This window comes from Anabrus simplex, chromosome 2 (genome assembly GCF_040414725.1).
Source record: "Anabrus simplex isolate iqAnaSimp1 chromosome 2, ASM4041472v1, whole genome shotgun sequence".
Taxonomy (NCBI): Eukaryota; Metazoa; Arthropoda; class Insecta; order Orthoptera; family Tettigoniidae; genus Anabrus; species Anabrus simplex.
The window spans coordinates 1145372834-1145386298 of NC_090266.1; the positions used below are offsets into that span (position 1 = coordinate 1145372834).

General features: G+C 36.7%; 1 protein-coding gene across 3 annotated transcripts in view; it reads left to right on the forward strand.

Moving 5' to 3' along the window:
- Positions 1–13465, forward strand: part of Pat1 (Protein interacting with APP tail-1) — a 249915-nt gene that overhangs the window by 50312 nt on the left and 186138 nt on the right. For 2 of the 3 annotated variants that reach the window (XM_067139744.2, XM_067139745.2), the window contains exon 3: positions 13287–13355. In XM_067139744.2, the coding sequence (XP_066995845.1) occupies positions 13287–13355 (69 nt within the window). Of the gene's footprint in view, positions 1–6834; positions 6943–13286; positions 13356–13465 lie in introns of those variants that run through there. The other variant, XM_067139746.2, reaches the window with a different exon arrangement.

The following is a 13465-nucleotide window of genomic DNA, read 5'->3' on the forward strand; positions in this document are numbered from 1 at the left end:
ATTTCTTACCGTGATCATGGTTCGTGAACTTATCTACTCTGTCATAGTTTTAATCCATTCAATTCCAAAAGATATTACCACATCCTTATATATAGTAAGCACTTCCTACATACGATCTCCTTTCTACGATCATTCGGTAACGTAAGTTCTCACGTATGCCTAACTTCTATCTCGTCGTCGTATGAAATTCACCAATAAATTAAAAATTAACCTCCTCTCACATTACACCGACAGCGTTACGAACTAAGGCTTTATTATCACTGGATGACTGTGCCCTACATGTGGATTTGATGTCTAGGCTTGATGAATACCTAACATCCTTTAACCTAACTTTGGTAACCATCTACTCGTATATAATTATCGCACTGACACTAACTAGAATAGCACTTTAATAAAAAGGGAATGAATAAATTCTTACTTGTACATTGGACTTTAAGTGAACTTATCTTTGCTCTGCAACTCCCATAGTCGTCTCATGTCCAGGTGGCTGGACATGCGGACATAGCTCCTTGCATTTCCCTTAGGTGTTTGGGAACATTCGGGACCGTCTCATCTGGTTACTGGTCAACGTGGGCTGGCAATGTCATCCTGCGCTGCTTTCATCTGGGCAGTCTCGCCTTCATCTTCTTCCTGCATCATGGTAGTAGCTTGAGCAATTGGAACAGAATAATACATCGTTTCAGTCAATGTCGTCATCTTATGGCTATTTTCTGTTATTATTTGCCTATGATAAATAAATGTCGATCTTGGAAGAGTTGATATCAAACCTATTTTAACAGTCTGGGATAGGCGAAGGTAATTATTCCACTCAAAATGTGAAGATTGCTTCTTTATATATATTTCCTTTTCTCAATGTTCTTGCCGATTATCCAATCCTTTAGCCGTTCTAAATTGGTGATATCGGCTAACACGTCATCTAAGGAGTGTAGTGTGACGTATCACGGTGGAATCTTTTATATTTTCCAGAGCAATTTAATTTTGCGGAGTGAAATAATTTATACCGCTAATACTGTAGAGAACAGCCGTGAACAAATATTTCTTATGTGATGATATTTTCTCCTTCTGGTAGTCGACTGTGACGTTCTTCTTATAAGCAAGTTGAGCGAATGTTAAAATTTTTCTGTGATGATAACTCGTAACAATCTTCATACGTAATTCTTTTTATCACCGCCTTCCATGTTCCGTTCTTTCGCCGAGCGCTTGAAAAAAATATTACTACCTCAGTTTGTAATAGTGTCAGACGTTTTAAAAAAAAGTCGTCGTTTTGATAATTTAGACTCCATTTTTGTTCCGGTTGTATCTTTTGGAGAACAGTGAAATGGCACAATACATGTTAGTTCATCTGCACACAACACAACACACTACCAACCATCACAGGGACATGCAAATTTTGAATATATCCCTCCACACAGGATTGATGTCAGGAAGGGCATTTGGCCATAAAACTAGGCAATATCCAAATGAAGTGCTGACCCCAATAAATTGGAGGAAAAGTCAGGAAGAAGAAGAAACACATTAATGCACAAATGTAACGTTACCAAGTCTGGGAAGAATTTATTAATATCGCTTGAACCTTAGAAGTCCTATACATACACCATATTGAAGTATAAATAGAATCTCTCAGAATAAAGGATTTTTTTGCACAGCATAGGGAACTTATTAAATCTCATTTAACTTTTTTCTGGCCAAAGTAAGTTTTAACTCATGTACTCTGTTAAGAACTTCCTTTTCTCAAACGTGATCCTATATCATCTCTGTTGACAGGACACATTCAAGAATCATCATCTGCTGCTGCTCCTGTGACAGCATTTGACACCAGTGAACCTGAATCGTGCAACTGTATCGTTGATCCGGATTTTAAACCAGAAACCTCAGATGGAGGCAGTGACCACTCCCGTGACTGAATCCACAATCTTGACCGAATTACAAAATGTTAGAAATTTCCTCATATATACTTCAGAAAAAGGTAGGAAGAGGATGAAACATCACAATCAAGGGAAAAGAAGTGCTGCAAAAAGAGTTCTGCTTAAAAGTTCACCGCACAAGTCGCCTGTTTCCAGAAAGATTTAAAATAACACTGGCAGATTCCTAATGTTTTCATGTACACTATGTAGTGAAAAGTCTCTGGACACCCCACTGAATGTGCTCTGTGTGATGTTTGGCTATGCATCCGAGGCTAACATAGGTGCAGGTACAATGCATCAACATTATAGACGTGTCTTCTGTCAAAATGAGCCAACGTAGAGGATTGAAAGAGATTGAACGGGGCACGATTGTAGGGGCCCACAGGTTCAGACATTCCGTCAAGAGATATTTTCCGGGAGTTAAGTGTCCATGTCCGCTCTTGGCTATGTTATTGTGAAGTGGAATACTAAGGGAAACTCTGGTAGGACAAAGAAATTAACTGATAGGGAATGCCGAACAACCCAGAAAAACTGCCGTATTTGCCCGGTTTTAAGATGACATATGTTTTTCTTCTTTCTTGGTTCAGAAAATGGCCCTTGGCTTAGAATCTGTATCATGTTAACATGGCCGGTAAGGTAGGTGAAACCTTTTATCGATGTAATAGGAAAATGTTCCAGAAAATAGCACTAGAAGCCTCCATAAATAGGTTTTCACCATCGTGTACATTCACGCATGGTTTCTTGAACAGTTGTTAAATATATACAAGTTGTTAGTTAACACGATCTGCTGCTGCAGAACATTTTAAAGATTTTTGTAATTCTTGAAACTTTTGCTAAAAAATGTTACCTATATAATGCGTTAACTCTCATGAGGGATAAGAACAGTGCAAATCTAGAAGACAGTGTCAGAACCAAAGTGGTTTTTGAGTGTGATCCGATGTGCTTTTTTCTTTTGTTTTCACTTTCCATACAGCTGTACAATGTGGCACGTGAAATCAGCATAAGCAAGCTGTCTCAACATTCAAAAATTTTGGATCGTAAAGCCTAGCTAAGAATGGGAAACTATATTTTTTTTACAGACCTCTATCATTCTTTGCACATGGTTCAGGATCCCTTTATAACATACTCACACTTCAAACCCTGCTCCAATATGGGAGTTTCTAAATATTATTGTGTCGTTTACAGAACCTGGCCAGATCCATCCCTACTTGGTAGGTTAGGATCATCAATCCTTTGAAAAACTGTTGCCTCTAGGTGACTGGATCCTCATAATTATATTATCTATGGCACCTAAAACACTAGAAAAACTGAATATTTCATAGAAGTCATGGATAATCTATTGACGTTCTTCTAATGAAAGAAATACTAAGTAAAATTTCCAGCATTGTAGCCTACCTGAATATTATATGAAAAATTGTCTGTCGTGGATTTAAAAAATATTCATTGTCGAATGCGATTGACGGCACTGTGTTCAAAGATAGTGACAAAGAAAGAAGTGACAAAAAATCTGAGCCATCTGATGGTGATGACTGTCTAAGCAGTTAAATGTCAGAAAATTGATTCCTTATGCTTTTTGTCCTTCATTTTTTAAAATTTTTGTTCTGATTTCCTGGGAGTTGTTTTACAATTGGTGTTGGCTTATAATCAAATAAATATGGTATTCACTATGCTTCAGGAAGAATAGAAACAAATTCCACATTCATTGTATCTGAACTTAGTGGAAAGCCTTTTGCGAAGGTTAAACAATATAATAATAGTAAATGGAGGTTCTACATGCTGTTAATTACATAGCTGGCATCTGTGGAATGAACAGCAGTGGTGTCTGGAGACTTTTGTCCACATAGTGTAGATTTGGATCCCAGAGAATACTTAGAGAAGGAAACCTTTACCTGTAGTGTACAAGCTTATGTTCCTCAGCATACTGGGAATAAGTGACAAGTTTGCAAGAGTGGCTCTATGTTAGAAGCTGGAGTCAGGTTTGATATCATTTGATGGTAGGGGGAAGCACATACCACCAAACAAGCTAACTGAGGAAGCTAAAAAATCTGTTATATTACGTACACAGAGCTTTCTTTGCTAGTAGTCCCACTACAACAGGGAAAAAATGAAAAGGCAATATCTAGGACCAGAACTAAGTCTATCAATCATATATAAGCTCCACCTAGAAAAGTGTGAATTTGACAACAGTGGGAAAAAAAGAAAACATGTTGCTAAAGAGGGGTTCTCCAGAAAATTTAAAATTGAGAAGTTCAGTCTTGGATTTAAAGTTCCAACAACGGACACACGTGATGCTTATGACTCTCTGCAGGTTCAGTTCAAAGAAGCCGCATTACAGACGCAAGAGGAACCGAATAAAAATCTCGAACAGTCTTTCTACGTCTGAAAATTGTGGACTCTTACGTCTCATTTTATCATATGGAACGAGTCATTGTTTGGCAGAGGAGGAAATTGAGTGGTTTCCTTCGTTGTGAAGTGGGTGTTGAAGCAAATTAATCAAGGTACAGAAGAATTTACAGTATGGTCAGATAACTGTGCTGCTAAGAATCAAAACTTTAAGCTTGTCTGCGTATATGAGACTCTTAAGTGAAGTATAGTCACTTCAGATAGTTAGTCACAAGTATCTACTTAAAAGACACACACATGGTGGCAGATCACATCCATGTGACTATCAAAAAGAAAAAATCCAGCCTTATAAAGAATTTTGAAATCGCTGTAACAAGAGACTGTGCGCAGTTTATTGGAACATGTGGATCTACAATTAAACTTATACAAGTGATAGAGGTGGTGCTCGAGGATTTCAAGAATTTTGCTTCACATACATGATTGAATGTTTTTCCATTATTGGGAAGAAAAATAATTTAGAAGAATTCAAGCTGTCAAGGTTTTGGATGTAACTTAAGAACAACGGTGTAGTCAAACTCTTCTGCATTGCTCAATGTAGAAACTTTCAAATCCTTTACCTTAAATGGGAACGCAAGGCAAAATATTACCCTGTCAAATCAGCTTCTGTTGTTCAGAAAAGAAACAAACCCGGTAACTACACAGGAGTACAGGGATATCATCAAATTGTTGCATGGGATTCAGAGAGTTTTCCACGATTTTTTTAAAGGACTCCAGAAGACACTTCCACAGATTGGGACAATCAAGACTTCTGATGTTTATGATTCTTACTTTGCTATTTCAAAGTCAAATTGTCAGGTTTATTTCATTTAATGTAAATTTTGTAATGACTGTTACTTACCAGAACTTGAAGAAACAATAATGGAGAACATAATTTTGTTTTCTACCAATATTCATGCATATAAATAATATTATTGTTACGTGCTCTTGACCTGACTAAAAAGCAGAGGGGCAGAAATCCCATTGTTGATTATTATTCAGATATTTAGTATAACATTCTAAAAAGAATTTACATGTTTTAAGTCCACCTATTCAGTACAAATTCTTGCCATTTAATAAATTGGTCTGTCCAAAATGCTGCATAGTAGGACATGTTTCGACCTAACCTAGAGGTCATCTTCAGCTTAAAATAACACAAGGATGAAAAACATGTATAAAAACACTGATACATAAAAAGGTTGAACTAGATAAAATACAATTGGCAATTACAATAAAAATCCATGTTTAGAAATGTTCATTGCTTCAATCTTGTTGTAAGACGAATCTAGTTGTAACAGGTGTGGGTCCAACTGTGTTTACCACAACTATTGGTTGGCTGGATGAATACTTTAAAATTATGAGGAACGGAGTGAACTTTTGAGATCCGTAAATTTCTTCACAGAGAATAAAAATGTAACCAGGATTTTCTCTTTCCTCCAAGCACCAAATTTTATCCTAGATATTTAAAGTTGATACGGAACTGAAATGAAATTCATTACTTGTAATATTCTTCAGATTGTAGAGTTTGTTTTTGAAACTATAAATTTTTTGGCATTACGGTATTGTAGAATAAGTACCAGTCAATAATTTATATAAATTTCACTGGATTAGTAGCCTTAAATTTGCTGGAACGTGAACAGAAGTCTTTTCAAGTTTAGTTTATTTGCTCTCCTGCAGAAAGTAGAAAATTGGGCATCTGCTCTTCTGCATCTGAGGTACAGAGTTACTATGTTATAGTAAATTACATTACAAGGCTGTTGTTCATAGTTTACATGGATCATCTCTTGAAACATATATAGTGGCAGGGAGGGTTTCAGATAGATGGAAATGTAAGTAGTTTGGCCTGTGTCGGCTACTTGATATAACTGGCAGATTGTGATGAAAGCCTGCAGTCTAATATTTTGGAACTTGAAAATAGGTACCACGAGTATGATATGAAAATTAGCCTTTCCAAGTCTAAAGTTATGTGAGTAGGTAAGAAACCTAAGAGAATTGAATGTCAGGTTGGGAATACAAAGCAGGAACAGGTAGATAATATCAAATATTTAGGAAATATATTCTCGCAGGATGGTAGTATAGTGAGATTGAATCAAGGCCCAGCAAAGCTATTGTAGTGAGCTTGCAGTTGTGATCAGCATTATTATTTATGAAAGACATCAGCTCCTGGATGCAACAAATGTTATACTGGTCTGTTTTCAGACCAACCTTGCTTTACGGGAGTGATGAAAGCTGAGTGTACTCAGGATATTTTATTCATAAATTAAAAGTAACAGACATGAAAGTAGCAAGAATGATGCTGGTACAAACAGGTGGAAATAATTAATGGAGGGCACTTGGAATGAGGAGATAAAGGCTAAGTCTGGAATGAACTCTATTGATCAAGCTGTACACATGAACTGGTTTTGGTTGTGGGGTCATGTGAGGTGAATGGAGGAGGTTCGGTTACCGAAGAGAATAATGGACTTGGTCATGGCGGGTCAGAAAAGTAGAGAGAGACCAAGAAGATGATGGTCAGACTCAGTTTCTAATAATTTAAAGAAGAGGTATAGAACTAATCGAGGTCACAGAGTTGGTTACAAATAGAGGATTGTGGTGGACTTTAGTGAAATCACAGAGGCTTGCAGACTGAATGCTGAAAGGCATAACTGTCCATAATGAAGTAAGTATGTACTGTATGTATGTAGATATTTTTAAAACTCATTTGTTTTACAGTGTCTTTTATAACCCTTAATTCAAGTAACTCTTTTAGTGTTCCAACATTTTAAATGTATGTTTTATTAACTAGATATGTACATAGTGGTCCAAGGAAATGTATATGAATTTCCGTAGCTGTTATTTATGCAACTTTTTAACCCATTCACCCGTTACAGACAACAAATATTCAACAATGTTACAAAAGATTTTTAGATTCACCTTTTGGGTTCTTAAAAGTTAAGATTTACATCTTTTCATCTAATTTAATGGGATATGTTTTGCCCATGCCCATGCCTAAAAGATAAAGATCAGGATCCTGATTACTCTAGTCAAAGTGTTACAAAAGGAATATATGTGTTATAAAAAGGAGGAAAACTTTTAAGTCCAAAAATACAATATACACTATTAAAACATGTTTAAAAATATGTACAAAAAAAGTGAGTAATGTTGGTGCAATCTGACATTGAAATCCTTAAAACATTTTTAAAATAGCCAAACTGTTCTTATTTGCATAAACGATAAAGTCTATGGCTAAAATTATGGCCTTGAGGTACAAAATGAATGGAATCTGGTTAAAGGCAACCCAATTTGAAGTCGTAGGATGGTTACAATGACCCTTAAGTAGCTTAATCATTTAAAAAAGACATTAAATATTTTTGTAGAAAGTTTATAATAGGCCTATTATCATAGAATGTACAGCTGTGTGATTTATAGAGTTGTTGTTGTTATTAAACACATATTTGTGAAGCGAGTCCACAATCTTCTTATTTTTGTCGAAAAATGATAAAAGGTCCACGGCTGAGTGTTGCCGTGTGTGTCTTTACTAAGTGATACGATTATTTCTTCGTTGTGCTAATACTCAAATGGGAACGCTCATGCTTGATGTTGGCTATAGCTTGAATGATGAGAACTACTATTGATGGATGTGTGGTGAAGAATCTGTAAGTTTAAAGATTTAAAGAAAAGACGACTATATTTGGTAGGAAACGTTGTGTGTGCATTTACTTATCCTCTTGATTTTTGTGGTATGAACTAGTTGCCTTTGCAGCGTCAGAACGAGTGACACTTGCATTTCTTGTATTGTATCTCTGGAATTGAGGGAGGGAGGGGTGTGTGGTGCGGGAGAGGAGATGGGCGGAGCGTTAAGCTTACACGCTGCTGGCTGTGGGAGGTTAGTAGGGGCGGGCACGGAGGGAGTTACCTTTAATAGAATGGTGGGAGCTTTTGTGGATGTTATTTTGAGATTTTTAAGAACTTAATTTTGATTTAAATTTAGTGATTGTAACAAGTTTGGCAAAATCTCGTATAAAGGATTTTTTTACTTCAATTAAGTCGTTGAGATTAAGGTTTTTGTTATAGTATTGATCTAAATAAATATAAATGCTTTCTAATTCATTAATTGCCCTTTACCCACCCTTTTGATAATTGTAAGGTCCTGTTCGATAGTTTTAAAACAATGCCCTGTATCCTTCATGTGAGAACTCGTGGCTGAGAACTTGTTGTGTTTATTGGCATTATAGTGCTCTTCATATCTTGTAAAGAAACTCCGGCCTGGTTGCCCGATATACGAAATGTCACGTTGGGTGCATTTGAGTCTGTATATGCCTGAACTTTAATAGATGCTACTGTTTGAGTTGAGTGTGTTGTGATTGAGAAAGAGGTTGCGGTTAGTGTTTGTTGTCCTAAAGGCAATGTTGATATTTTGCTTTTTTTTAAGGGATTTGTTACCTGGTAAATACTTAGCTTATTGTAGGTGAAAGTGGCAAACTTAGAATTTTTGGGTTTATCTGGGACGAGGTTTGTTGTATCCACACAGATACAGTACAAGAAATGCAAGTGTCACTCGTTCTGATGCGGCAAAGGCAACTAGTTCATACCACAAAAATCAAGAGGGTAAGTAAATGTACACACAACATTTCCTGCCAAATATAGTCGTCTTTTCTTTAAATCTTTAAACTTTGTCTTTCTACCCTCCTCTCATTACAGATTCTTCACCACACATCCATCAATAGTCGTTCTCAACATTCAAGCTATAGTCAACATCAAGCATGAGTGTTCCCATTTGACTATTAGCACAACGAAGAAAAAATCGTATCAGCCAGTAAAGACACACACGGCAACACTCAGCTGTAAACCTTTGATCATTTTTCAGCAAAAATAAAAATAATAATAACAACAAGTCTGTCAATCACACAGCTGTACATTCTATGATAATAGGCCTTTAATATCTTTCTTAGATGATTAGGCCACTTACGGATCATTGTAACCATCCTATGACTTCAAATTGGTTTGCCTTTAACCAGAATCCATTTATTTGATTTTGTACCTCAAGGCCATAATTTTAGCCATAGACTTTATCGTTTACGTAAATAAGGACAGTTTGGCTATTTCTAAAAATATTTTAAGGATTTCAATGTAACATTGCACCAACATTACTCATTTTTCTCGTACACATTTTTAAAAACATGTTTTAATTGTGTAAATACCGGGTGAGTTGACCATGCGGTTAGAGGCGCGCAGCTGTGAACTTGCCCTGAAGATGGTTTTCCATGGTTTCCCATTTTCACACCAAGAAAATGCTGGGGCTGTACCTTAATTAAGGCCACGGCCGCTTCCTTCCAAATCCTAGGCCTTTCGTATCCCATTGTCGCCATAAGACATATCTGTGTCGGTGCGACGTAAAGCCACTAGCAAAAAAAAAAAAAAAGTGTAAATTGTATTTTGGGACCTTTAAACAAGTTTTCCTCATTTTTATAACACTTATATTTCTTTTGTAACACTTTGACTAGAGTAATCAGGATTCCAATCTTTATATTTTAGGCATGAGATTATGGCTGATGATACCCATACAATGGGCGAAACATGTCCCGTTAAATTAGATGAAAAGATGTAAATCTTAATCTTTAAGAGCCCAATGTGTATTGAATAGGTGGATCTCAATAAACTTTTGTATCATTGTTGAATTAATGTGCATTTCAATACGGATCAGTCATGAGATTTGTAACATGTAACAACAAATATTCATCAAGCAGAAAGTGCCCACTACGGAAATAGATTTATCACAAATACTAATAAAATATGCTTGTATTTTAAAATGTTACATGTCGAATTTAGCATGGTATGCCTCAAAACAGGGGTTGAAGTACAAGGGTACATTTGAGCAGGCAGCGCATATTGGTTTTACATCTTCGCTAACACCTTTCTTATGACCCATACATCACTGGCTAACATTTTTTTTCTTGTCTGTGAATGGAACCTTGGGGATGAAATATCCCTCTTCTAGCCTAAAGGGTAAGGGGCTTTATCGACTTTTACCCTCTGTGTGGATGGGGCGTGGCATGTGGTGCAGTTCTGTCAGGCCGCGTGCTACTGCAAGATGGAAATCAAGTAATGTCATTCTCTTCCCCACATTTTGGGCTCTCCAAATGACCAGGCTGTTGAAAAATAGCTATGTCCAACATGTAAAGGAACAATTACTTATACCACTTCAGTTGGTCCTGCATGTGTTTGAATACCTGCCATTCCATCAGTTGCCTCTGCTAAACGGGTCTCCTCCATCGACCCTACAGGAAGATACCTATTCATCTGCTTCACTTTTTGCCACTTGAACTACCAGCTTCTCCAATATTGTTTTCTAAATCACATTACCAAACCTGAAATCAATATCTAGTAAATCTTCAACTGCTCAACATGCCTCCACTTGTTGAAACCATCGTTACGAGTGATATGATCTAAATATTCAGAATATATTACTTGTATATCTCATGCACTTTTTAAAAAAATAGGTCTGTATCTTTATTACAAGATAAACTGATGTCAGACCGCAGCTGTTTGCTTTTTTAAATTCATAGCGAGACACTTGCCTGCACGTCTTCTCAAGCACGAGGAAATGTGTTACTGACATTGAACTCTACGTGAGTTCCTTTCATAAAGCTAGCGGAAATGTCTGACAATGCATATTGTACAGTCTGAACACAAATTTTTAACTACTGTTGACATTTTCTTGCAACTAACTTTAAAAAAATCCTGATATAATGTTATAAATATAATACCTCAGATATTGACATAATATGTCTATAACTTTCTATGCACGTAGAAGAAAGATTCACAATCACTGTAGTTTTAGTTTCATAAAAATATCGCATAGCCTATTGGGCAGCGTGTTTTGAATTGTGGTGGCAAAATGTAGTTATTGTCTCTACAGTTTCTATGCCATTATGTGACTGTCAGAAGAGCTGAAAAAAATTGTGTAGGTACGTATGAAGTTCAAGCAACACAACACAGTATCTTAGAAGTGAAGATTCCACGGTGTGTAGAATTATTTCTTTTTCCTGGTTGAACAGTGTTGTTTTCTGTACACTCCGTACAGTTTGCTGACATTTTGAATACATTGCGGTATTCTTTATCAAGGCGACTGAAATATCAATCCGAGGTAATCAGTCTCCCAGGCAGCAATCACACCAAGAGTGTGGTTCCTGACCGTGGCCTTATATATCCTACCCTCTCTGGTTGACATAAGCCCCCTGGTTGTCTCGTGAGAATTCTGGAACGCATGTGTCACAGCCAGGTAGAGGGACTTGCCCGCGCTATTATGTAAGTAGAGGTTCGTTTTGCGTGTTTATGTTGAGGTCTGTATCTCTTAATTTTATGGATGATAGGGATCCAAGTATTGCTGATTTTATAACCTCCTTCTAAATTCATATTCGGGTTTTTCTTTATTTCGATAGCTTCATGGATTTTCCTTTCAAGGTTCCAAGGGATAACTGCTAGGTTCGTGGTGTTGTCAAATGATATTCCTTGTCTTGTTTTGTAGGAATGCTGGTTACAGCTGAAATATTTGTGTTTTGGTTCTTGGTGTGATCGATGTGTTCTTTTAGACGGGTAGAGATCAGACGTTTTGTTCAGCGACGTAACACGTTCCGCAGCTGCACTGCATGAAACCTGTCTAAAAGTAATTCTATTACTTGTCTAACTTTTCTGAGTTTATCACCCTGTATAGCAGGAGAATCACTGGTGAAGTGGAGTAATTTATTCATTTGTATCTGTGTGAAAAATTACTTACATGCTCCCATTGCCACTTAACTTATTTTTGTCAAAAAAAAAAAAAAAAAAACCGAAACAGCTGGTGCAATCATCATGAAATCAACACTAAATCTAAATTCTCAAATTCAGGAGTTTACAAATTGACTTGCACCCACTGCCCGGCTAGTTATGTCGGGCAGACAGGACACAGTTTTTCTGTTTATTACTTAGAGCATTTTAACACAAAAAAATATGGCAGATTCTGAGCCACGAGTACTGCAATCACATATCTGACTGTAATCATTCATTTTCCGACATTGAACAAGATCTTTCCATCCTAAAAATAATTAATAAAGGCACTCTCCTTAACATATATGGAAATATTTTTATTAACATCTACCAGAGAAGTAACTCTAATAACAACCAAAATGAAATCTCTGAAACACTTCTAGTTCTTCCTCTCCCCTCTACTCGACTCCTCCTACTAGCACTCCCCTCACCTCCGCTCTGGAACACACCGCTCCTCGCATACAAACAACAGCAAGCACCAGTCTCACACAGGACTGCCCACTAGCCGGCCAGACAAGAGAGGATGAAAAACAGGGCGGAGAAGTAAGTACTCAGACGCAATAAAAATCTCATTTACCTTAGAATTTGCACAAGTCTCTTAACTTTTTTCCTTTCCTTTTTCTTTTCAGAATATTTTGCATACCCCCAGTATATGGACCACACAATTTGTCTGGTTACACAATCAGTATATTGGGAAATTCCACCTAGGAAAAACAGGCCATGTTGAACCAGATATGTGCACTTTCAAGTATCCATAAGCTTGAGATGACATTAACCTAATTCAAGATATTATTTCCACTTTTACAACACTCTGATCTTCACATTGATTTTTATCTTGAGAATCAAAACTCAATGCAACTTTTTCCACCTAGTAATTTGTTCCTATGAAGAGAGAACATTTTAACAACATGAACTCTGTTTTAACCATGTTCACATATGATAGACTAAGTGATTTTGACTCTTGAACAATTTAAGGATGTCATTGTTTTTAGTGTTACCAGAAATATCGTGTTTTTATTATAATAATTTTTGGGCTGAAGATGTCTCGCAATGAAGAGACGAAACATGTCCCTTTTTAAAATAAATAAAAAGGAATAATATTGTACAGTATTGTAAAGCTGGAGTTACTCAATTATTAAGACCTTCTATATAATTCATTAGTTACTGATGTTTTTTGAAATACCATAGGCAGACTTGATAGAGTAGATGTTTTTACAGGGCGCGCTGACCTCCATGTTTTGGGAAGAAGTCCCAAGAGGAACAGAAGAGGCAGTCCTGCAATCCCAGGTACAAATTATATTCCTTTCTCTGAATTGAACTGGTGTTACTGTTACATGTTCAAAATGCAATTGCACTTGGGAGAAGCGGCACTGTTATTTGTTTACCGCAGTTAGTAG